At 36.6% G+C, this 23971-nt stretch overlaps 2 protein-coding genes across 5 annotated transcripts in view; both read right to left on the bottom strand.

Moving 5' to 3' along the window:
* Positions 1 to 2352, bottom strand: FHIT (fragile histidine triad diadenosine triphosphatase). 3 transcript variants are annotated; one of them, XM_072420200.1, is made up of 2 exons: positions 2276 to 2352; positions 1 to 815 (listed from the first exon to the last, which is right to left on the bottom strand). In XM_072420200.1, the coding sequence occupies exon 2, from the start codon at positions 709 to 711 to the stop codon at positions 265 to 267; it is 447 nt and encodes a 148-aa protein (XP_072276301.1). In that variant the 5' UTR covers positions 712 to 815; positions 2276 to 2352; the 3' UTR covers positions 1 to 264. The 3 variants fall into 3 exon arrangements, with proteins under 3 accessions (XP_072276301.1, XP_072276299.1, XP_072276300.1); XM_072420198.1 differs by having other exon boundaries at positions 2208 to 2337; XM_072420199.1 differs by having other exon boundaries at positions 2182 to 2323.
* A 2106-nt stretch (positions 2353 to 4458) lies between these two features.
* EP300 (E1A binding protein p300) overlaps positions 4459 to 23971 on the bottom strand; it is a 40682-nt gene continuing 21169 nt past the window's right edge. Inside the window, exons 15-31 of one of the 2 annotated variants that reach the window (XM_072420181.1) lie at positions 23379 to 23558; positions 22121 to 22262; positions 21674 to 21792; positions 21164 to 21403; positions 20492 to 20580; positions 16623 to 16733; positions 15737 to 15793; positions 15297 to 15374; positions 14289 to 14356; positions 14058 to 14208; positions 12792 to 12938; positions 12597 to 12710; positions 11662 to 11827; positions 10560 to 10727; positions 9654 to 9815; positions 8559 to 8840; positions 4459 to 8336 (exon numbers count right to left, since the gene is read on the bottom strand). In XM_072420181.1, coding sequence (XP_072276282.1) covers positions 6189 to 8336; positions 8559 to 8840; positions 9654 to 9815; positions 10560 to 10727; positions 11662 to 11827; positions 12597 to 12710; positions 12792 to 12938; positions 14058 to 14208; positions 14289 to 14356; positions 15297 to 15374; positions 15737 to 15793; positions 16623 to 16733; positions 20492 to 20580; positions 21164 to 21403; positions 21674 to 21792; positions 22121 to 22262; positions 23379 to 23558 — 4422 coding nt within the window. In that variant the 3' untranslated portion in view covers positions 4459 to 6188. The remainder of the gene's footprint in view (positions 8337 to 8558; positions 8841 to 9653; positions 9816 to 10559; positions 10728 to 11661; positions 11828 to 12596; positions 12711 to 12791; positions 12939 to 14057; positions 14209 to 14288; positions 14357 to 15296; positions 15375 to 15736; positions 15794 to 16622; positions 16734 to 20491; positions 20581 to 21163; positions 21404 to 21673; positions 21793 to 22120; positions 22263 to 23378; positions 23559 to 23971) is intronic. The other variant, XM_072420182.1, reaches the window with a different exon arrangement.

Below are 23971 nucleotides of genomic sequence, written 5' to 3'. Positions count from 1 at the left end.
AACAGTAAAAGCTCTTTAATGTTTAATGGAAAACCCATATATATATTTTTATTACATTTACATGCAGTTTGCCATTTTAATGTTTAAATGTACTCCTGGAAATTTATTTCCAGTTACCTAGGTTGTAGAAAATCTTGGAAGTAATGGATTTATTAAACAATTCCTGCCACATATGATTGGTGTATAGAGTTTAAATTGTTAAAGAAGGTGATATCAAACGGATATTCCAAGATGCAAGGAACTGTTAAGGAATGTCACAAAGACTTAGAAATATTTTCTAAGTGATGCAGCCTCTATTTCCATGTCTTCTTCTGATCTCCATTTGTCTGGAGTGTCTTGTCCTTCCTTGTCATGTTCTTGCAAAACTTCATATATTTGATCATTTCTTTCAAAGTCTCCAGGTTTCCTGGGTAGGATGTGCACATGAACATGGTTGACAGTCTGTCCAGCATCTGGACCATCCTGGATTGAAATGGTTAAAGATGTGCCACCAAAGTGGGTCTCCACAACATTTGAAACTCTCTGCACTGTGTTAAAAAGGTCATTAACTTCTTCAGGCCACAGGTCCCTAAAACGCTTTGCAGGTCGCAGCGGACAGACCAGGACATGTCCAGGTACCACAGGCTTTCTGTTCACAAAGGCAAAGGATAATTCAGTCTTCAAGAAAGTAACTGATGGCTTAATGAGGTGTTTACCAAACCCTAAGGACATGACGGATAATAATTTTGAAATGTTTCAAGTGAATCTACTTTGCAATCTGATGACCAAACCCAGTTGAGATTTCCAGATAAACAGTCAATTCCACTATAAAAAATCTGCAAGGCAAAGAGAAATTAGAAGAGATATATGAATCCCAAATATGCAGCTAAATCAAACTGAAAAATAGTCATTTTGGGCACTTCTGATTGTTGCGGGGACATCAACTGCCCAGGGGTGCTGGTCTATCAGATCTATTTAGAAATCGATAATGGCCATTTATTCTAGGATCCCTGGAGAGATAAGAGACACCATAACATAGACTCCAAACAATTTCCACAATGCTACATACTATTTCAGGGAATGGAGGAGCTCAGCTATGAGGAGAGATTAGCTGAACTGAATCTATTCTCCCTTGAGATGAGACGTTTAAGGGGGGATATGAGTCTGGAGGAAAAGAAGTTTAAGCTCTGGATAAGGAAGGGATTCTTCACTGTAAGGTCTGTGAAAATGTGGAATCGGCTCCCTCAGGAAGTAGTTTCAGCAACTACTATAGATTGCTTTGAGAAAAAGCTGGATGATTTCTAGAAGCACAGAATATAACTGGGTATTATGGCTTTAATGTAAAAATATCAGTGAATGTTGATCCACGGAACATCAGATTGCCTCATGGAATAAGGAATTAATTAAGGAAGATTTTTTTCCTGTTGTAGCAAATTATACCAGGGATTTATTTTGCCTTCCTCTGGACCAACTATGTCCTATAGGGTTTTATATCTGGGCTGTTTATAGCCATAGTGGTTCCTAGTGGACATACGAGATGTCTTTTTCCAACCTGACTAACTATGCAACTAGTCAAGAACAAAAGTGTAGTTTTATGGTGGCTGCACATGTTAGTTTATTTACTTTAGCTTTCTTCCCTTATTGTTTCATCTTATGATACTGCTAGTAATACTTCCCATTCTAGAAGACAACATTCACTGCCATGACCATTCAAGATGACAACATTCACTCCAGGTGCCCATTCTAGGTGATAACATTCACTCCTCATGCCCATTCAAGGTAACAACATTCACTCCTCATACCCACACTAGGTTATAACATTCACTCCCCATGCACATTCTAGGTGACAACATTCACTCCCCATGCCCATTCTAAGTGATACCATTCACTCTCCATGCCCATTCTAGGTGACAACATTCACTCCCTTCTGCCCATTCTAGGTGATAACATTCAGTCCCCATGTCCATTTATGGTGACAACATTCACTCCTTATGCCCATTCTAGTTGATAACATTCACTCCCCATGCCCATTCAAGGTGACAACATTCACTCCCCATGCCCAATTAAGGTGATAACATTCACTCCCCATGCCCAATGCTGTCACCCTGAGACAATGTGCTAGGATTACAGGACACCGGCTGCTGTCCCTGCCTCATGGGGAGGTGAACAATGGAGGACAATATGTATAATATTTACACACACGCTTCTCTTTTCTCCTAGGTGCCAACCTGTTACATCCTCCTGGCAGATAATGCCCGGTACACACGGATAGAGGAAGCTCCTTGTACCCAGATACCTGCACACTGTCAGCCCGGACTTGTAATGCTCCCAGCGGCCGCTAATCTGTTACAATGATTTCTATTGCTGGGACACTTCCTGCCTGTGTCACATGACGATTACGTCATCAATCCCAACAGCCCTTACTTCATAAAGAAACATTTCATTTTATAATCGCTTAGTTTGTTCTGTAATGAATACAATGTACATTGCACAACACATATGTATGCTATGTATGCTATGTATGTATACTTATCCGTTACACGCTGTGGGTTTACAAAAAGTCTATACACAGAATTGCAGCCTTTTCATGCACATTATCCCTGTGTGTACCGCATTATCACTTTATGTGCAGCATCATTCCTGTATGTGCGGCATTATCCCTTTATTGTGTGCGGCATTATCTCTGTATGCGCTGCATTATCCATGTATGTGCGGCATTATCCCCGTGTATGCGGCATATGCCTTTATGTGCGGCATTTTCCCCGTGTATGCGACATTATCCCTGTATGTGCCGTATTATTCCAGTTTGTGTGGCATTATCCTTATATATGCAGCATTATCCAGGTATGTGTGGCGTTATGTCTGTATGTGCAGCATTTTGTCTGTATGTGAGGCGTTAACCCCGTATGTGCTGCGTTATTCCTGTGTGTGTGCATTGTCCCTATATGTACGGCATTATCCCTGTATGTGCGGAATTATCCCCGTGTGCAGCATTATCCGTGTATGTTTGGTATTATCCCTGTATGTGTGGCATAATCTATGTATGTGTAGCATTATCCATGTATGTGCAGCACTATCCCTGTGTGTGTGTTGCATTATATCTGTGTGTGCAGCATTATGTCTGTATGTGCGGCATTATCCCTGTATGTGCGGCATTATCCCTGTATGTGCTGCGTTATCCCTGCATGTGCTGCGTTATCCCTGCATGTGCAGCATTTTCCCTGCGTGTGCGGCATTATCCCTGTATGTTTGGTATTATCCCTATATGTGCGGCATTATCCCTGTATGCGCGGCATTATCTTTGTGTGTGCGGCATTATCCCCATATGCGGGACATTATGTCTGTGTGTGTGGCTTTAACCCAATGTGGCGACATTATCCCTGTATGTGCGGTATTTAAGCGATATGTGCGACATTATTCCCATGTGTGCAGCAGTATCCCGTGTGTGCGGCTTTATCCATGTGATAAATTCCTTACATGAGAATATGGGGAAATGGTTCCTTCAGTGGGATTCTTTGAGCAATGCAGTTTATGACAAAGGTCAATTTAACTGACACCAAAGATGTTTTGACTATCTGTATTTCAAGAGCATCAGTGTTAAAAAGATTGAGAAACTCTGCTCTAAAGTCTCGAGATACAAAAATTTATTGAATCTTTAACACTCTTCTATGTTGTTATTTATTTTTGGAGCTCAACTGCCTATTTTGCTTTCAACGCTATTCCCATGGAGGATTGATGGTGCACATATGGTGCTCTTGATCTGCAGTAAGCCAATTTTATTTTTTTTTTTAATTATGCTTGTCCATTTTCTGTGTATGTGAATGGCTTTAAATTTCTCCTCCTTGCTTTATGTAAACAAAGTATTATGACCCATTAGTTCCTTTACGATGATCTTAGGTTTTCCTTTTGTTACTCTATGGCTCTGAAGATAATTCAGTGAAATGTGTTAACTCATTTGCCCATGTTCTGCTGGGATATGAAATCTGATTGTTTTTACTAATGACAATTTAGATTTGTTTTTATATATAAACATTCTTATTTATTATTTTTGCTATCCATCCTGTATATTACGGTTTCAAACTTTGAAATACAAAAGGCCAAATGCGCGTCACACAGACTCCCCTAATACAGTTGCATTGCAAGAGTCCACATTTCTGCTGCTTGTTTACATCCAAGGCTTTAGGTCTTCCTAGCCGCGTCTGCCTTCTACAGGGTTGTGTCCCGAGGTTAGTCCCACGGAGGTAAATGAACCAGTAATGTACATGTATGACTAGCACAGTGAACGTAATTTATACAAATAGTAGAACTGCAACCATTGGATCTCATCAAGTATGAACTTGTGGGAGAGGGTGAGTTGGCTTAGATTGTGGGAAGAGGGCAATCAGGATATGTGCAGTGTTTTAAATGTACCTGCAAGTGCAAGAATTCTATTCACTGTATACATTATATTAGGTAAAGATACCACAAATCAACATCAGGTCTGTCTCACGCAGTTTATTTATACATAAGTAATAAACAAATTTCAACAATATGTACAGTGATTTAAATTCAGGAGACCCCATGTTCAATGCATAATTTACACTGTATTATCAGATGGGAGGGCGGACACAGAAAGACTAGCCCATTTCACTTGTTTGCCAACCAGATTACCAGAGAAAGCTAGCAATAAAAGTCTCACATCCTACTACTTTCAGCTACCTCTTAGGGTGGGGGAGTTTGTGATATAATGCACACACATTCAGAGTGTGTGTGTTACACACACAATTATGTATACACATCCTTAATTAGGGTAGAACTTCAGAGACTTTTTTTCGATAAGACAGAGTGAAGAAGAGTTTAAACCTTTGTTTGTTTCTTTCTGAGTCCCTATCTGAGAGCGCCTACTTCAATTATTCTATGAGAGACTTGCCTGAAACTGTTGTCACAACAGGTGTGCCCACTGGATTCTATATTTTCTTTAACTGTCAGTGACAACCAAAAAACTCTGGTCCTCACCACTACTTTGTTTTATTGACAATGGTCACCAAGACAAAATCAAAAGTTGGATCTCTACAATAGGAACACAGAAATAAATACCTGACAAAGATTCTAACTCTTCCCTCCTCTATTCAAACATGGGAACAGAAAAGCTTTGGCTGAAGCTGAACTTTAAAGCATTTAGCCCATCTGAAAGTTGTGGACATAATACCATTAATGACTGCCTTAGCAAAGCATTTTGTGGGGTTCTTTAGGAGGGGAAACAAGGCTAAGTATAAATAAACATTCCTAATAAGCCTTGCACCCACTAAGATTGTAATCTTCAAACAGCATTCAACTACCCCTGAGGATTTCTGTTTGCAGCACAGCTCTCTCTCTCTCGCTCTCATCACATGCCAATATCAATACCAAGAAATTAATCAATTGTTTCCCTAATGTAAGGACAAACATAAAAAAAAAAAAAAAAATAAAGAAAAAAAAAACAACTTTCTGCTGTGGCTCAAACACTTTGAAGGACGCCTGGAAAAATATCATTTAACAGTTTTTGGCTTCTTTCACTATATATACACAGTAAGTAATAAAAAACCCAAAATGAATATACTAGTAGCATGGCCACAGCAGATGAAAAGTTGGTGAATGCAGCAATATTTAGTGGGTGGTGAAAATATTTATCTTAACATAGATTAAATACAAAAGCTAACATATTGACACAAACATAAGTAAAGATTGGACTACAGAAAAAAACATCAAACATCAAATAAAACAAGACATTTTTAATAAAAAAAAAAAAAAAAAAAGACAAAATAAAAACGAAAAAACAGTAAACACGAAAAAGAACAAACAGATGAATCATCTGAAATAATGAGAAATGCACTGAATATCTTAGCAGAGGGAAAAAAGGTCATGAGGCTGGCCCAGCCACTGAAAATATATTCTCTTTGCGATAATAACAACAACAAAAAACAGGAATATTAATATATGCCCTTCCCAACACTCTGTAGGTTTTTATACATCAGAGTCTTTCAATATTACAAAAAATTATACATATATATTCTAAAAAAATATTTACAAATCCTAAATTTCCACTCACCCTCCCAAATCCCAGTAAAGAAACAGATGTTCTTTTGTATAAAAAGTCAATATGAGACAAAATAAATTTTTTTTCTTAAGTTTCGTTATAGTCTTTATGTCCAAGTAAAGAAGAATCATATTTGACTACTTTTATACTGCTTTTAGTGGATGTCTAGTGTATTCTGTGGTAGGCTGGAATTAAGGTCCGAATTATCTGTACTTAAACCCAAGTCAGATATTCCCCCTCCATGAAGACTAGATAACTGAGACAACATGTTTGTGCGATCTGGGCTCCCATAATGCCCTTGATCCACAGGGTTTCCCTGTCCAACAACTATGCTTGTACGAGGAGAGTTTGCCTGTGGAGAAACATTGTGAGGAGAGGGTTGGGGTTGCATACAAGGTGATGGACTCGAGTGAGGTGGCTGGGATCGGGGAGAGGATACTGGCTGAGGGGAACGCACTTGGTTGCTTAGTGAAGGTGGAAGCTGCTGGCCCTGTAAATGAGGAGACTGGGCTGGACCTGGCAACATATGTTGCTGTGGACTCATGAGATTTTGTTGTGCTGGAGATCCCACTTGTTGGTGCAAAAGCCGCTGATTAAAAGTCTGCATGTTACCATTTGTATCACTTATCATTCCTTGTGGTAACTGGTTCATTTGCCCAATACCACCTTGTTGCATTTGCATATGATGTTGAATTCGCTGCTGTTGTGAATAACCGCTCATGACTTGGTGTTGCTGAAATTGGTTGTGATTTATCATCCCGGCACCAGATCCTTGCTGTTGCTGCATCATTTGCTGGCGTCGCATCAGAAGCTCCCGAAACTGTGGAGACATGGCAGCATGGTTGATATTCATTGGTTGGCCCTGTGAATTCAATCCTGCTATGGCCTGTTGAGATGATGGAGGCTGAATAGTCTGTGGCTGAGGAGCCTGAGGCTGCGGAGGCATAGATGTCCTTTGTCCTACTGTCTGCATGGGGCTCACATTTTGCATGCTTGCATTGGGATGCATGACATGGGGTAGACTTCCTTGGGAGGGCATCCCAGGCATATTTCCAGCACTCTGTAAAACCTGACTGTTGGCATATTTAGCTGCCCTTTGTTTAATAAAAGCAGCTAATAGCTGGGGATTGGAGTGCAGTATATTAAGTACCTGTTGTTGTTGCATTGGGGAACTAGGGGATCGCAAAGTACGAAGAAGGGCAGCTTGTGGCAAGGAGCTTTGTTTTCCCTGGGCTGCTCCAGGAATCTGACCCATACCAGCCTGCGGAGAAATGTTCATTTGTTGTCCTTGCTGTACAGGCATTACAGGTGGTCTTTGCATGTTATGCTGCATGACTTGCGCTCTATTCTGTACCCGTGGTAGTTGTGGGGGTAATGAAGGCTGGTGTGACTGTGCCATTCCTGTAGGTCTCATCCCAGAATCCATTAGAATTGGTCCTCGTAATCCTTGTGTGCTCATACCTGCAGACTGCATTGTGTTCATGGGCTGCATTTGGTGAGAATTTGACATTGGAGGTGAAAAAAGCTGCGACTTTGCCATTTGTCTTTGAGTTTCTGCTGCCCTTTGAATCTGCATAGCCATCTCCACTGCAGCTGGAGGAGGACCAGAAGGTTGGACTGATCCTGCCTGGGATGTGGGTGGTGTTACTTGTGTAGCTGGATTTCCCTGTGGCATACAGCTGGAGGGATGAGCATGCTGCATACCATACGGTTGTACAGTATTACAAGGAAGTGGTTGGGGTTGAGATTGCGATTGAGGAGTATGTGATATAGGGGGCTGCTGTCCAGTTGGTGTTGCTGGACCAGTTGAATTTGGGGAAGGAAGACTTTGCTGAACACCTGCTACCCCTGTTCTTTGCATACTAGCCATACGCCTGCGCAACATCTGTGCCTGTTGAAGCCTGTGCTGCAATTGCTGCTGCCGAAGCTTATGTTTTATGTTGAGGCAGAAGGGCACAGGGCATTTGTTCTCCTGACAGTGTTTGGCATGATAGCAACAAAGTGCTATAAGTTGCTTGCATATTGGGCATCCTCCGTTTGTCTTGCGTTTACAGCCCTTTGTATGCTGTACCACTCTCTTCATCTTTTGGCATGATGGCAGGGAGCAGTTTGCATTGCGACACTGGCAAGCATGAACCAGGGACTGGATACAGCGTTGAATACTTAGCCTACGGGAATCTCCAGGGCTTTGTGTTGCCGCCGCCTGCTGATTGCTACTCTCATCATCCAAGCCAAGACCAAGTTTTTCCATTTTATGTTCATGGGTTTTTGTACTGTAACACGTGATGCACAAATCATAATCCTAAAAAGAGAAACAGAAAATTTTACATTAGAATATAAATTCACACATAGGCCCCCCATACAGAGATTATACTTATGTTCAGTAAAACTAATTATACTTAGATTTTGATTTAAAAGATGATTTAATTTAAAAGATGATTTACTATTATATGATAATGATATTTAAAAAGTAAATCTAGAAAACCAAAGACAGCTACCATTATCTAAATAATGATGTATTTACCTCACATACTGTACAATGCCATCGTGTCTCCACATGGTGCTTGCATTCATTGCAAGTGTAGACAAATCTGTCCTGGCTTTGGGTATGAAGTTCCACTAGCATGCACATAGTAGACCATTTGGCCCTACGCATAGAGGAGAATTCCAAGTGTTTGTCCCTCGCAAGAGTTAGAAAGGCATCACGTCCATCCATTAGGTCACAAGGAATTAAGGGATCCGGTTCAACAACTGGAGGAAGGGAGTTGGCAGTAGGCCCAGCAATTAAACGGATAACAAAAAAGACCTGGAAAAAAGGAAAAGTTTTTTTTAATGTCCTAAAGCATTACCAATTTTTTTAATTTAAGTACATTTTCATTTACTACATATCAAACAATTGGCTCTTTTTTTCGGTTTTCATATTTCTTAGCTTTCTTTCCTATCAGCACTAGCCTCTTTTTTTCAATAGCTTTCCATCTACTTTTTTTTTTTTAAACATTTTATTTAAAAGAAAGGAAAAATAACATTGACAAAAATTAACAAAATGTACATCAAATAGAGAAACACAAAGTGCCACATCCTAATATTCTATCAGACCCATCAGTTTAAAACAGATAGTTCAATAGCAATGATGAGTAGACATTGATGTATGAATTGAGAAATGAAGACTTAGCAAAATCCTTGGTGTGTCAGAAACATTCTGGAATAGTTGTGTTCTTTCCCCAGCATCTGCATTATAACTTTGTCCCCTGAGAACATGGCAATGAGAAAGATCTTATGGAAATATCCAGAGTACTGCCATTTGGGGACACCAGTGGAACATGCATTTGCAAAATGTGTTGGCAGGGTCACTTGTAATCTCCAATGGGAAAGCACACCAAGTATTCTTGATCTATAAAAGGAAGTGTCTGGATCAGGAACTTCTTGGCAGAAAAAAACAGTACCGTTTTAATCCAAGCTGCAGATTTAAAAATAATTGAACAAACCCTTGGAATTCGTGCAAAACTGTAATCAAAATAATTTCAAATGGATGATCTAAATTCCCACTGTCTGTGTGGCTAACCTTTGTAAAATCAACTCAATTGTTAGAATGTCATCAACTGCTTCAGAAAACACTTACCTCTTTGTGTTTTTCCATTGTAGCATACAGCTTTTGTGACAAGTCATTGCAAACACTAGGCATACCAGGTTTCTTCTTGCTCCCTCTGCTCAGACTGCTTTTATTTTTACTGGTCTTTTTGTTGTTTTTTTTCTTTGCACTCTTGCTATCCCCTTTTCCAACCTGTCATGAATGTCATTGGGGAGAAGAAAAGAAAATGTTAACTTAGGTAAAAAATATTATTTTGTATATCTATACATACACAGGTTCTATCCTGCCAAAGCCAATGGCTTTGATTTTCACCAACTTGAAAGCTACCTAAACAGAAAAAGTAATCAATATCTGGTTGTTAAAATCCCTTGCCGTACCAATACACACTATTATCATTTTACTTGACGTAGTCCTTGAGGACTGTCGTTTGACAGCCTTATTTAGAGATCATACAAGAGCCTTTAGATGTAGTCTTACCCAATACATCAAGGGAGGTTTAGGTGAGACTTGAAACTGATGTAAACTTCTTAGTAGTGACTGAGTCCAAGAGAGGCTGTTTGAGCAGCACTAGAATGGGGTTTTCCAAAAACACCAGATTACAGATAAAAAAAAGTCACTGGTACAATCGAGCAATGCTTGGACAAAAACCTATACTACTCAGCAGGTAGGCTGTGTTCCTTTCTTTATATTTAATGAGTAAAACACCCAAATTCAGGCATGATATGCCCATAAAAGCACACCACAAATATTTGTTGGGGTGAATGTGATGCAGTAATGCCGAGTTAATACTTTGTGCTGTGGAAACATGCAAACAACACACTAGTGTAAATTAAGTCAAAACTAGGGTCTCAGCTAGTTTCTAACACAATAGCAATATTAAAAAGATTTAAGCAAGTAATTTATTAAAGGTAAAATTAGGAGAAAAAAAAATATCACCTCAACGCTTTCATCATTTACAGTATTTTCCTCTCTCTTTCTTTCCTCTTCTTCTTGTTCTAACTCCTTGATAGACTCCTCCAAAACATTTGGCCAAAAATCCCCTTCAAAGTATGGCAACTCCTTGGCACTAGTAAGCCTGTCCTCTGTTGCTTGTTTGAAGATATCCTGAAACAAAAAAATAAATAAATAAAGTCTGAATAATGTTCAACATTTTTCTGTGAAATTGCTACCTTTTTTTTTTTTTAGTTCTTCTATACTTCGAATAATGTATATTTGTGCACAACTGTAAATTCTAGTGGGCATCCACCAGTACATAAAAGAACACACATTTATAAAGCACCACAGTGCACCTTAATATAGATGTGCATTTTACTGTTCCAACTTCAAGACGCTTTATAAATGTCCACCTCATTTTACTAAAGCACCGTATATGGTGCTGGGATTTTTCATAAAAAAACTATTATTACCTTTTCACCTTCATGCTGCTGATCTCCCTCAGCCTCTTAGTCTTATGCCTACATGCTCAGTGTGTTGTCAGCTGCTTATTTTTAAGAAATGCTTTCCTGACAGTGACAGAAGTTAATCACACCTGCGTCCCCAGATGGCTACTTTCAGAGGCATGTGTGACAATGGAAGAATACAACTGGGGGACAGTTACCATCATATAACAAGAAATGCCTGAACAAAGCCATTCCTGGTAGGATCACATGGTATTTTATAAAGAAACAAAAAAGCAAATTTAAAGAATATACATACTAGGGAAAAAAAAACTGAATCACAATGGATGGACCTAATATCACATTTGGTACCCAATATAAAAGGGTGGATAACATAAGAAAAAATCCGGGACAATGCAGGACCGAATGGAACCTGATTGCGTGGGGATTGGGGGCTCTGTGAAGGTTCCTTTTTAATGCTAATGTTAAATTTTAACTAAAGTAATACATGCAAGTTTTTATTTCAAAATTGAACATTTAGAGATTGTTTTTAACTTTACTGATAGGTACATATACTTACACTAGGTGCTTTCATAGCCATAACTTTTTGATGCATATTTGAATAAACAATATTAATGTCATAAACTAAAATTATAATTTACCTTGTAGTCATGAATGATGCGCTCTGACACACATTTATCCAGCATTTTTTTATACCATTCTTGCAACCGTTTGGGTTTTGGTATTTTCTGATCAAGAGGATGGCAATGAAAAATATAGTCATCTCCTTCACTAGGAGGACAAGCCCAGATATGTCCAGTTGTGAACCTACGTATGGATGTGAAAAAGAGAAATCTTGCTACGTAACTGAAGTTAAACATAAAACCATTCGAACAGACAACTGACAAACCAGGGAATGTTCAAAGTATGAATCAGGGATAAATAAACCAACATCTTACATATAACATACTTTACATGTAGTTAAGGACATTACATTGTTTGAAAATTAAAACGTGCATTTGACCTAAGTCAATCTTGACTGAGCTCCTGAATGCCAAAAGTAGTAAGGGGGGGGTTATCCTCAATAAAGGTAACCAGATAAGGCGTTATAGTATTTACATTTATAAACTTATTGTGGAGAAAAATATATGTAAACTTATCAGTAATTACAAATTGCCTGTTAAAATGTATTGATGTATTGATGTTGAATTATTAGCAAAAATCCATTATGTTAATGGGACCTGTATGTGGTTCATAAGGTTGCTTTGCTTACAGCCTATCAAAACCTGTTTGGTAACCCTTAGTGGGGGGAGAAAAAGATGATACCTTCAAATGTTTTTGGAAAACAAACAATATTTACCTACAACTTAAATAAAAAAAAAACAAAAACTATCAGAGCTGCTCAAGTTAAGAAAACTCATATTTGCTGAGAAAATAATGGTTTACAGTCATTATAAAGACATATGGTTAGCTTTTGTTAAGTGCAAGATGTTTTGTGTAGGGTGGTAGTATAGATGAGTTGGAAGTTATGTAAACTGTATTAATATGGCTCATTTACATTTGATTTTTGACAATATTTTGGAATGCATCAGCTTACCCAAGTTTCTTAACATATTCAAGGTAGCCAATTAAAATCTCATGGTAGACAGCTGTCCTCAAGGCCTTTGGTTGAAAAAAGTGAACACTATCCAGATAAGAGATGTATACACGCCTAGAAGTAAGAATATTAGGATTTAGTCACACATAAGAACAATTATGAGAAATTAGAAGAGCAATAAAATTGTAAACCTACCTTTGATTGGGTGGTGGGCAGTCAGACCCATACTCCTGCACATGCATGCCAAAAAAGCACAACTCAACACCATCTACCTCTTCAAAAGCAAAAAGTGCTTTCGTACGGTAAGGAAAAGACTCTGCCATTTCCCCTGAATCCACAAACCTGAAACCAGCCAATAAAAAATAATGTAATATTGTTTTTGTCAGTGCCAAGAAAAGTATACAACTGGGATACACCAATAGTACTTATGTTTTTTCTTTCACATAAATTATGCTATTAAGATTATTAGTCTATACTAAACCTCCTTAAATCCGGCTTCCTATTAGTAGTAGTAGTATTGGTTGCATAATTCTACTTGACAGTTTCTTGGCTTACCTCCATCTAGTAAATAGGTAGATGCGGTCCCATACTTCTAAGGGTCTATTTAATAATGTTTTCACACAAGATTCACCCTTCTTGTACTTAAATAATGCACAAGTTTCACACTTGATTTAATTAGAAAAAATGTATAAACTAGGAGTAGAAGTTGATTTACACAGTTTTACCCGTTTTACTCAGAATTTACACAATTTCTAATTGAATCCAATGTAAACATTTGTAAATTTAGTAGAATTGTGGGTAAAACATTTTTAAATAGACCCCTCAAAGTATACCTAAAACCCATTTTTTAATTTTAGGAAGGATTTCTCGAAGGCCCAAAAGTTGGTTGGAAAGCATATTGAAGCAAACAGCATCCTAAAGACCAAATGTCTGGAAAATGATACAGAGTAGAACAGCTTAGCTACAGAAATATCCAAAATGCTGGACATCTGAAAGCACTGTACATTGATTTAAGATGAACAAAAATGGACAAAAAAAAAATACCTGATAATTTTCAAAGAAAACCCAAAAAACAAAAAGAGCAGTAGGCAGTAATTTAACTCCTAAAGGCTAAGAATTGACTTTGGTTTTAGGTAAAGAATTAGTCTCATTTGTAATATAATATGAAGATTTATATTTTACTTTAAAATGTTGTTACTGCTTGTTCAGAAAGTTAACATTTTGTATGGGGCTGCTTGTTCCAAATACCACCAACCACTTGGTTTCCTCTAATGAGTTAAAGAAATTCATAAAGTGAGAAAATTGTAGAGTTACTATTGCTGACATTTTGAAATACTAGTTACTTGGTCTAAATAACTGGCAATAATGTACCTGAACTAGCTTGAAGAAGTCAAAGCCCTAGTTTGCATGCTTATTGGAAAGTTTTGTGCAAAATAAGAAAACCTTTCCAGTATTACTTACTTGGCTTTCATACCAGGTTTCACCTCCACTGTTTTGTCAGATGCATGGACAACACGCACAATAACTTCTCCAGCCTCAGGGTTAGCTTGTCTCCTTAGAAAATCATTGACTCGATTTTCTAAAAATGTGCCTAACCTTGTAGTTGGAAGTCCTGTTGAAAGAATGAGAAATGATTAGTTAAAATCTTTCAATATTTAGGAATTAATTTAACTTGTAATCCAAGACACTTACGTTTTGCTGAAAACTTGTTCTCTTTTCTGGTTTGACCATTTTTCTTTAAACAACCATCACAAACAAAGCTACAGTCAAAAAGGTAAATAAAAAAAAAAGTCAGTCAGTGTAAAAGTCAGTATTAAGATGAGTCTCATACCCCTGTATATTTACCCACAGTGGATAAAATGGTAAGTGAATAGACATCTCTTCTGTTAAGACCTAAGAGAGCATTATACACACACACACACACACACACACACCTGTAGTTTTGAGTATCAACATCTACAATTATGTAAATATATGTGTGATGTTTTCTGATGCAAATATTAACCTCCCTGGCAGTAATCCCGAGTGTGGCTTGGGAATATTTTTCAGTGTCAAAAACGGTAACCCCTAGCCACACTCGGGGTGGAGTTGCCAGGGAGTTTTAAAGTCCTACCTGGTCCTTCAAATTGCACATTTATGCAATTACATTTACTTCAACCCCAAAAATATATATATCATTTCTGAATGAAGAGGATGTGTAAAATAAAAATATGGGGTCTCTATTAAATATAATTAATTAAATCCGCTTACTGAAATTTAAAAAACAAGTAAAGTAAAGGTAGTAAAGTAAATCTGATAAATATAATTGGAGTATGAAGGTATTTACTTGGGGTTTAGATGCAGAGAATTACTCTTTCTGACCTTGTGACCACTTTGTAAAAATGTAAAAATAAAAATATTAAAATAAAAAAAGTTTCACAATTGTCATTGGAATAGAACAGCTCTTTGGGGTCTTTCAATACCAGTTCCATTGGGACAACTAATAAATGTGAATAGGAAAGGAAACAAAATATTGAGAGAGAAAAAATTTAACTCTTGCCTACTCTATCTACTCTAAAACCTGGTGTAAATCCACAAATCTTTGTAAGTAGGGCAGCATGTTATTTATTCTTAACACAGCAAATCTTTTGTAAACTTAAAAAAAAAAAAAAAAAAAATTAACAGCTTAACAAAGACTGAATATAAGCAGCAAATATTTACCCAGTTGGCCAGATTGTCTCATTATGAAGAACACAAATTTGGTGCATTTTTCGACCACATTCTAAGCAGTCCACAAACCTAAAACAAAACTCAGCATTACATATGTATCTTTATAACCAAAATGTATAACCATGTATAACCAAAATAAGAATCTCAAAATATACAGTTACAAAATAAGCTTTTTAGGAATTAATCCATACCAATATTATGAAGCTGTACAAAATTGAGTTAGTAGTATATAAAAGTGGTAAAGAAGGATCATACTTTGAAAAGTTCTTAAATACATAAAATGCTTGACTGAAAAGATAATTCTATTGCAATTTGAACTTGTTTCTGTGAGTTTACTTTGACAGCTTAAACAAGATTAGTAAAGCAACTCCATATTTACAACTTAAAAACACTCAAAAGACACAGATTTTTTGTTTTTAGTGATTACATACTGTTCTGGGTCCAGAGTATCATTTTTCTGCTTGGAAAACTGATCTTTGTTGATGGTACTAAAGTGAATGAAAAGAAAACAATTTTCAGTAAACACTGTTCAATACATTCATAGGTCTAATATCCAAATTTCTGTATTTTATGTTAACATTTAAACCAACTAGCTTCCAATGTGTAAAATTCGTATACGTGTACAAAGATTACAAAACACCAGATGGCCAGTTATTTCCTGCATCTGTAACCATTCTTGGCTTAATCAACTCTAAAGAAATGCACTTTGCTCTGTCTTTATTTTACTCTGAATCTCAGTTGCCTTTTTTTCCTAATGAATGCTAAAAACTACTAGAAAAAAAAAAAAAAAAAAAAAAAAAAAGAGCTGTTGCCTTGCTGCTAGATAGTAATTGCCTAATAGTAACTAATTTCAAGAGCTCTAGTGGTCCTTTAAACAAAACTTTCTGATTTTACCGACTTATGATATATTAATATATTTAAAATAAAAATGTAAAAATATATATTTATATATATATATTTTTTTTTTTTTTAACATAAACTTTTTAGTAAACATATAGGTTTTCATGATATTTAGGTTACAAAACATGATGGGTTTTTCCAATAGGGTATTTTATTACTACTCTATGGTGGACACTGCAATCTAGGACTGTATGACTGAACACTGTATAAGTGTGTATGTGTATATATTATTAGGATATCATATTACTTTGTATTCTTTCTTAGTGAATAAATGGTCGTGAGCTTTAAGTGCAGTCTAGTGCAGCTCTCATCAACCGGTGGTCTGCAAGAAAATTTTGGTGGTCCACGGCTCTGCCCACATCAGAAAAATAGACTGGTGTACAAAAATAAAACTGTATTTCATAAAATGTTACTTACGTCTGTGGCTGTGTTGGATCATCACCAAGAGATACACTCTCCCCTTGGATCTCATTGAAGCACTTTTCACAGAAGTGGTACCTATCAGCAAGAAGGCCATATTTGGGTGAACTGTTCGTTTATGCAACCACAGCCGAACCACGCGAAACAGGAGGTCATCAGAGGACGTTGCAGGAGACACACAGGGTTTGCGAAGGTGGTCATCAAGCCAAGTCACATGCCAGGGTAATTGATTTTTTTTTTTTTTTAATTTGGATGCGAGTTTTGTTTCAAATTCATGGCAATCACCACAGGTAAGGATTGGGAAGGGTAAGAAATTTACACATAACAGAGAAAGAAAGCAGGGTGGGGATGGGCATGACAAACAGAAGCAAGACAAAACACAAAGCAGAAAGCCAATGCAAAGCACAGATTAGCAAAGGATTCTTTTAAAATGGGATTACAAGCAGCAAAATCACAGCAAATAAAGGAAAGATTTAACAAAAACTAATTAACCCACAAGGATCAGGAAGAGGAACTAAGTTTGTCTTCTTGCTCCGCTTAGAGAGGACTCTACTTTTTTGCTTAAAGTCACTTTTAGCTTTAAACATTTTTTTTATAAATGTCTCTAGACAAAAGTGAACTAACAGCATTTTGTGTCATGACATAGCTATTACCTTAAACTGCAGCCTAAGGGTACATTAGAGGTAAAAAACAAAACAAAGGGTATAGAAAAAAATACTAAATGGTCATATCTTTTCAATTTAAACTTGATTATAATAGCAAATCACTGATAAAATGTAGCTGGCAGTTTTAGAACCAGCGTTGGTCAAAGCAGGTCCCGCAATACTAGCAGAGTAAGATGCAAATTTAAAGTACAATTTATCATGACAAATGAAGAAATCATTCTATGAAGCTAGCAACATTGCAGCGCAAAAGCAGGGTTGCTTGAAAAGACACCATGCCATAAAAAGCCACAAAATCCTGTTTACACACACACACACACACACACACACACACACACACTCTCTCTCTCTCTCTTTTCTCTCTCCGATATACTTAATCTTATTGCTCATATTGATCAAAAACAGCAAATGTATATAACTTTTTTTAAACAATCACAAAACTGGCAACTGAATTAGGAAAGCTGTAAATAGCAATTGCTTGCCATTTATAACCAAACTATTCTTCACCAACATTATCATCCAAATGTATTTAAGCTATAGTTCCCATAGAAAACATTTAAACACCTGAATGTGGTTATGTTATACTGCCATAGAACATAAACTAAAAAAAAAGTAAACAGAACATACAAAGGAAAACAGATTTTTGAAAAAAAAAATATTTTAAATATATGAACCACTATTTAGTTAGTTATTTGTTCCCCTCATTTTATCCTCACAAACCATCCAGGACCTGCTGTAGAGAAGTACGACTCACGTTTACACGGAGTTTGGTTGTGGTGTTCTGAAGTGTTTGGCTTATGGCAAACAACATTGTTTTTGTTAGATAATCTAAAACACCTGGGAAAAACGGGAACCACTAGCCTTGGAGAATGTTTATGAAATTGTTTTAATAAATAAAATATATACCAAAACAATTATCAAACAGCTGACCATTTTGGCATTGTAAAACATGTTCCCAAAAATTAAATGTCATTGTCGTAGTTTTAACTTTTCTTTAGAAAAGGCATATCAACTTAATGACATGATTAACAGTCCAAATCTCAAATTTATGGATACTGAAAAAAATGGTCCATGACAAGGCTCCATCCTGCAAAGTTGTTAATTGTTGTACTATGAAGTGGGAACCTAACAGATGAAGAATAGGCTCAAATAATTCAAGTTGCCATAAAAGCCCCCCAGTGGGGTATTTCTTCTGACTCTGATGTCTCCCGTATGAACACAAATTTTGTTGTGTCCACAGCCCTGCGCTAATGTCCCCCCAGGATGTTTAGGCAAGCAGGCTCAGATCTGTGATGGGAAAGGGGGTGGAACCTGGTATCATGACATAACTCTGGGGGAAGTGTCTTCCCCTTTGAGAGACACACGGCTCCCCGCACATACACCGGAATTAAAATTATGAATGTAGCAGTCTGTGAGGTCTGAAAGGTTGGAGACCACTGATCTAGGTTGTGATTTATGGCTTGATTGCATAATTTTTTATTCATTGTCCAGTAATTCCATAATTTGTTTTTTAAAATGTCTTCAGCTGTAAAATAAGTGTTTTGGGTCTTATCTGCGATTCATTTTTTGCGTCACGTCCTTCCTCCTCAGATCTCCAGCTACGCTCGGACATATTTCAGTGAGTTATGCCTAAGAATTATAGCCTACAATGTAAAATAAATTCCCATGCCAAAAAAAAATGTAACGCTTTTTGCATGGAAATATGAACGGAATTAGAACGCTAGGGAGGTTAAACTAATTTTCACTTTTGGTTATGATGGGTCACCGGATCAATTTAGTGACTCAAATACAAACCAAGATTCCTTTTCTCATAGTATATTTAAGTAAAAAAAACTCATACAGTAATCTTTCCTAGTTTACCACTTCCCAGTCTACATTCTTAGCTACTTAGGATTTTAATTCCTCCTCAGGAATTTTTAAAATATCCTAATAAGTGTGAAGTTCTGGTTTTTGATTGCAAAAAAAAAATGATTTTTGCAAAGATCTGCTTTCAGTTTGATAAATGTCTGTTTATTGATATCAACAAAAACAAAAGTTATTTACGTTTTATAGCAGCAAATTATCAAGCATCCAGGTTGATAAAAAAAACATTTTAAAGGAACTGTAAGTCCTGGTAACCTAGTAATATCCTAGTTTTATGTATTCCAAACACCTTGTATAGTGATACAAGTGGGACCAAACGTGTGTTTTTTTCCCATAGTTCCAGGTCAATGGCTTTTTTAAAGAGATTTTTGGTAAAGTACAGTTCGTATAAATAGCTAGGTGCTATAGTGATTAGATGGTCAGCCCCATCTACTACAGATCAGAAATACTTAGCAGTGTTGATTGATTTAATAATTGTTTTTTTGTTGTTTTTTTTTTTTTTTACAGTGGCAAGGATGGTATACTAATTACAACTAATGTATCTGGGTCACTCCAGAGCCAAAATTTAAAGCAGAGTGTCCTTTAAAAATCATAAGTAAATAGCATTTCCTCAGTCACTTTAGCACAAAGCCAGTAGCGCTAATTGTATTGTAAATTGTAGTCTTTATTTATCCAATAGTGTGATTTTTATGTTAAATTTATTGGAATAGAATGTGATGGACACAAAAGTCCTGTGTTGCCCCAAAATTTTGGTAGTCTGCTGTGTTGCTTATTAGAACTAACTACATTATTCTTATGTGACAAAATTCATATGATTATTCCAAGTACTTCTGTCTGAGGTTAATCACACTGCATTTAAGTCATCAGAACAGAAAATTAAGCGTTTCACAGAATGCAACTTTTGGAGGGGATAAGGAGCTGGCAACATTAAGCACTCATTTTCTGTAAATTTACATACAGACATTTAGTACTTTTCTTTCTTCAGTATTGCTTAGAAAGAGCAAAAGAAACTAAAAACAACTATTGAATATAGGGCAGGTAAAAGCAAACAGAATTAGAATGAAGATAAAAGACAATTCATATGTTAACAATGTTAACAATAAAAATCAGCACAGTACACTGCTTATAATTTCCTCATTTTGGACTGGGATTTAGTTTGCAAAGTGAAAGTCATGAATGCCAAACTTCACTTAAAATTTAATTTTTCATGGACTTTGCTAGTTTTATTCACCCACTGGCTTCCTACATCTCAGACACACTCTTCCTAAAAATGACACAATCTTCCAAAAAATGCTGAAAATCCATTTGTGGATTTCTAATTGGATATATGGTTGCACTTACCTGTTTTGGTAACTGTAATAGGTAGCATCACGTGGAATCGTGCACAACTGTTTTCCATAGCAGCATAAAGTTTGTGGAGAAAATTCGAGCTGTAAAGGTAAGGAAAAATATACTTAATCATAAAGATTTTATTTTTAATATTAAAGTGCTGCTGCTTTCTTATAAGCACAATAAAATGAAGTTTGCTTGTAAATCTATTTAATTCCCTAGATACAAATTCCTTTAGATTTCCAAAAAATTATATTTTAGTCATTGCAGAAACCATCAAGAGGACATAAAAGGTCTTCCTCCTCCTCCCTCCCTTGGTGTCATGAGGAACACCACAGGAAGAACATCAGCGCTGGTAAACAATTTTAAGAAGTCTAATGGTTAATTCATAAAGCAGTGGCCTTAGTATGGCAAACCACTGCTTACATAAACTAAATAGAACTGAATTATAAAGCTGCCTAATACTGCATTTGCCATGAGGCTGCCCAAACAGCCAGTGCACTTATGACATGCAGTGACTTTATTAGAGTAAAAAAATAATAAAATAGATAAATAAGCAGATATCAATTTTATACCTAGTTCAGTTATCAATACATTTTACAGTTTGTGCAATACATAGCTGCTAGTAAGTCAAAAGGACACTGTAGCCATCCTTTACACAGCAAAAAAAAAAAAAAAACTCACCTTTCGACCACAACAGTAACCCAAACTTTGCATGACTGGATCAATCTCCTGTTCAAACACTTCAGCTAGTTTTGAACAATACTTATAAACACGGGATGTTTTTCGATTATACAACCAGGCATTGTTAAACATCAGCCAAATGTCCTCCACATACTGCCATGGATCCTGGTACTGTCCTGTATCCAGTTTGCGTTTAATAGTTGACAGATCCATGGGGGTTTTCACTATCTCAAAGTAATCCTGCAAAAAGAGGCAACATCCTTAATCATAATAAAGTTATATAATACAGTTACAGAGCTGTGGAAAGTAAAGCAATTACAGGAGTTACCAATATAAAAATACTATAAATAATTTATTATGATATGGTTAGGATCACAATCAGGTTTTTATCACTATCTATGTCCTCAGTAACTAGATTTGCTCTCTTTGACTATATTGATCAGAGTTTTTACTAGGAATAAAAAAAGGGAAATACAAATCAGTATTTTTATTTACAAATAAGTAACTCACCGGTATTCCTAATATTTGAGGATCTACAGGCTGACGAAATGGAAGAGATTCAGGATCTTGGCGGTATAATACCTCTAGTGTAGGCATAAGCGCTTGTCGTAGTTCCTCAGGTTTGAAAACTTAGCAACCCCAAAAAAAAAAGTTTTTGAAAGTTAATCTACAAAACATCTAAAAAAGATTTATACAGAATACTATCATTAAGCTGAAATTGTACATTTTTTTTCTAAGGCTTCATAACCAATAGTAATGCAAGGAGGGCACAAACAGGTAGAAAGCTAGACAATCTGTTCTACTGTCAGCAAGCTAGCAGCGTTAGACTAAAACTATGGTACATAGGAGAAATGCCTGTTGCTGCTCCTCCCTCAAATGGGAGTCTTACATGGCAGTTGAATACAGAACGAAGTATACAGTTAGTTTTTTTCCCCAAATTAAACATAATGAGCTTACCCTTCACTTTGGGCTCCCCTGCAGGGGAAGATTGTGGAGCAGGCGTGCTTGGTTTTTCTTCTGATTTAACATCTGAAGTTACATCGTTTTTCTTCTCACAATCCATTGATTTGGGGTTACAGTCAGCTGGTTCAGATTTAACCTGATATTTAAAGAAGGTATCATTTACAACACAGAATAACTACCATATACATACATGTTGTCCAGTGACTGCTGGTAATGAACCAAGAACAGAGGGAAAAGATAGACATAAAAGGCATTGGATGTCAATTTACAATAACATTTGCATCTTCATTAATAATAATATTATTATTAAACAGGATTTATATAGCGCCAACATATTACGCAGCGTTGTACATTGAATAGGGGTTGCAAATGACAGATGAATACAGACAGTGACACAGGAGTAGAGGACCCTGCCCTGAAGAGCTTACAATTTTATCTACTTCCATAAATATAGTTACCTTTAATTGATAGAATAAAAATATGTAAAATTAGCAATTAAAAGAAAATTACAATGGCACGCCAAAGGAAAGGCAATATATGTATAGGACTGCAAAAATACCAGCACCAGAAAGAAGTGGTGATGTCTCACCATGGAAGGGTTGGAGTATTGCAAAGGGAGCACATCAGTATGAAGTCTTACAGCAATTAACTTTTTTTTGCAAAGGATAGTTGTAATGGTAAAATGATGTCACCGGTCTGCACTCCAAGAAGGAAATGGCAGGAAACATGAAAAAGGGGAACTTGGTCAAGTAAAAATGGGGAAAAAAAACTAAAAAAAGTAAACTGTTAAGCTCAAGGAGTGAAAAAACACAAAAAATGATGAAAAAAATGGAAAATGGCTTAAATCAGAGCTTTAGATCTCATGTTATTAGTAGTTCATGTTTGTTTGCAAAAGACATACAAAGATTCCATGAGTAATAAATGAGTTCCCATCTATGATGTACAGCATTGTGCCGTGTACATTCCTGGCCTATTCTCAGAATCCGTAAGATGCACAGAATGGAGTCACGTGTTAAGACAATCCTACTACTGCGTGCATTGAGGTACATTATCACTGTCTGCCCAGTGTTGTCAACAGACCTGTCAACAGTGAAGAAGCTTAAAAATAGGTACATGTTCCAGAATAGACATGCTTTCAATCAAGCATTAAAATGAAAGAATAAAATAAGGAGTATACCCAACATATGTTTACATAATATCTGTATTTACTACTGAGGCACTGGCATACTGGCACTGCATGGCAACATTTTACCTCTGGCTTTTCCTCAGAAGGTGCTTCCACAATTTCGGAATCTACTTCTTCCTGCTTAATTTCCATATTTGCATCTTGCAGGGGGTTCTCAGGGGCATTCTGTTGTGAACCATTTTCAGGGCTTTGGGCTGTTGATGGACTGGATCCAGAACATTCCACAACAGATGATGATTCCAAAGGCTGTCAAACAAAAATAGTATCAGTTAATGGATGGGAAATACTCAACAGATCTGCTTAAACATTTGGTAACAAGCAGCAGCAGATTAAAATGGAAAGGTAATTTGTATTAACTTTATAATAAAAAAAAATGCTTGTGTAGCAACTGTTATGTTTTTGCTTTTTTCACAAAAGTGGAAGAAACCTTCAAATGTAATTCATACACAATTACATCAGTTATAATACGAAAGCCAATACCTCCATGGCTGGACCACAGGAATACTAGGTGACTAGGTCATTTACCACTGCCTGCCATTTCCTTTCAGACAGAGCTTCCAGAAATCAGTTCCTAGTTAAAAAGTCTTTAAACAGCCAGAGCAGGCAATGTTAATATATGTAACTAATCTCAGTCTTATAGCTCTTAACAAGCATGATAA

The sequence above is a fragment of the Pyxicephalus adspersus genome, chromosome 8, assembly GCF_032062135.1.
Source record: "Pyxicephalus adspersus chromosome 8, UCB_Pads_2.0, whole genome shotgun sequence".
Classification (NCBI taxonomy): Eukaryota; Metazoa; Chordata; class Amphibia; order Anura; family Pyxicephalidae; genus Pyxicephalus; species Pyxicephalus adspersus.
This window is presented reverse-complemented; position numbering and strand designations above follow the sequence as displayed.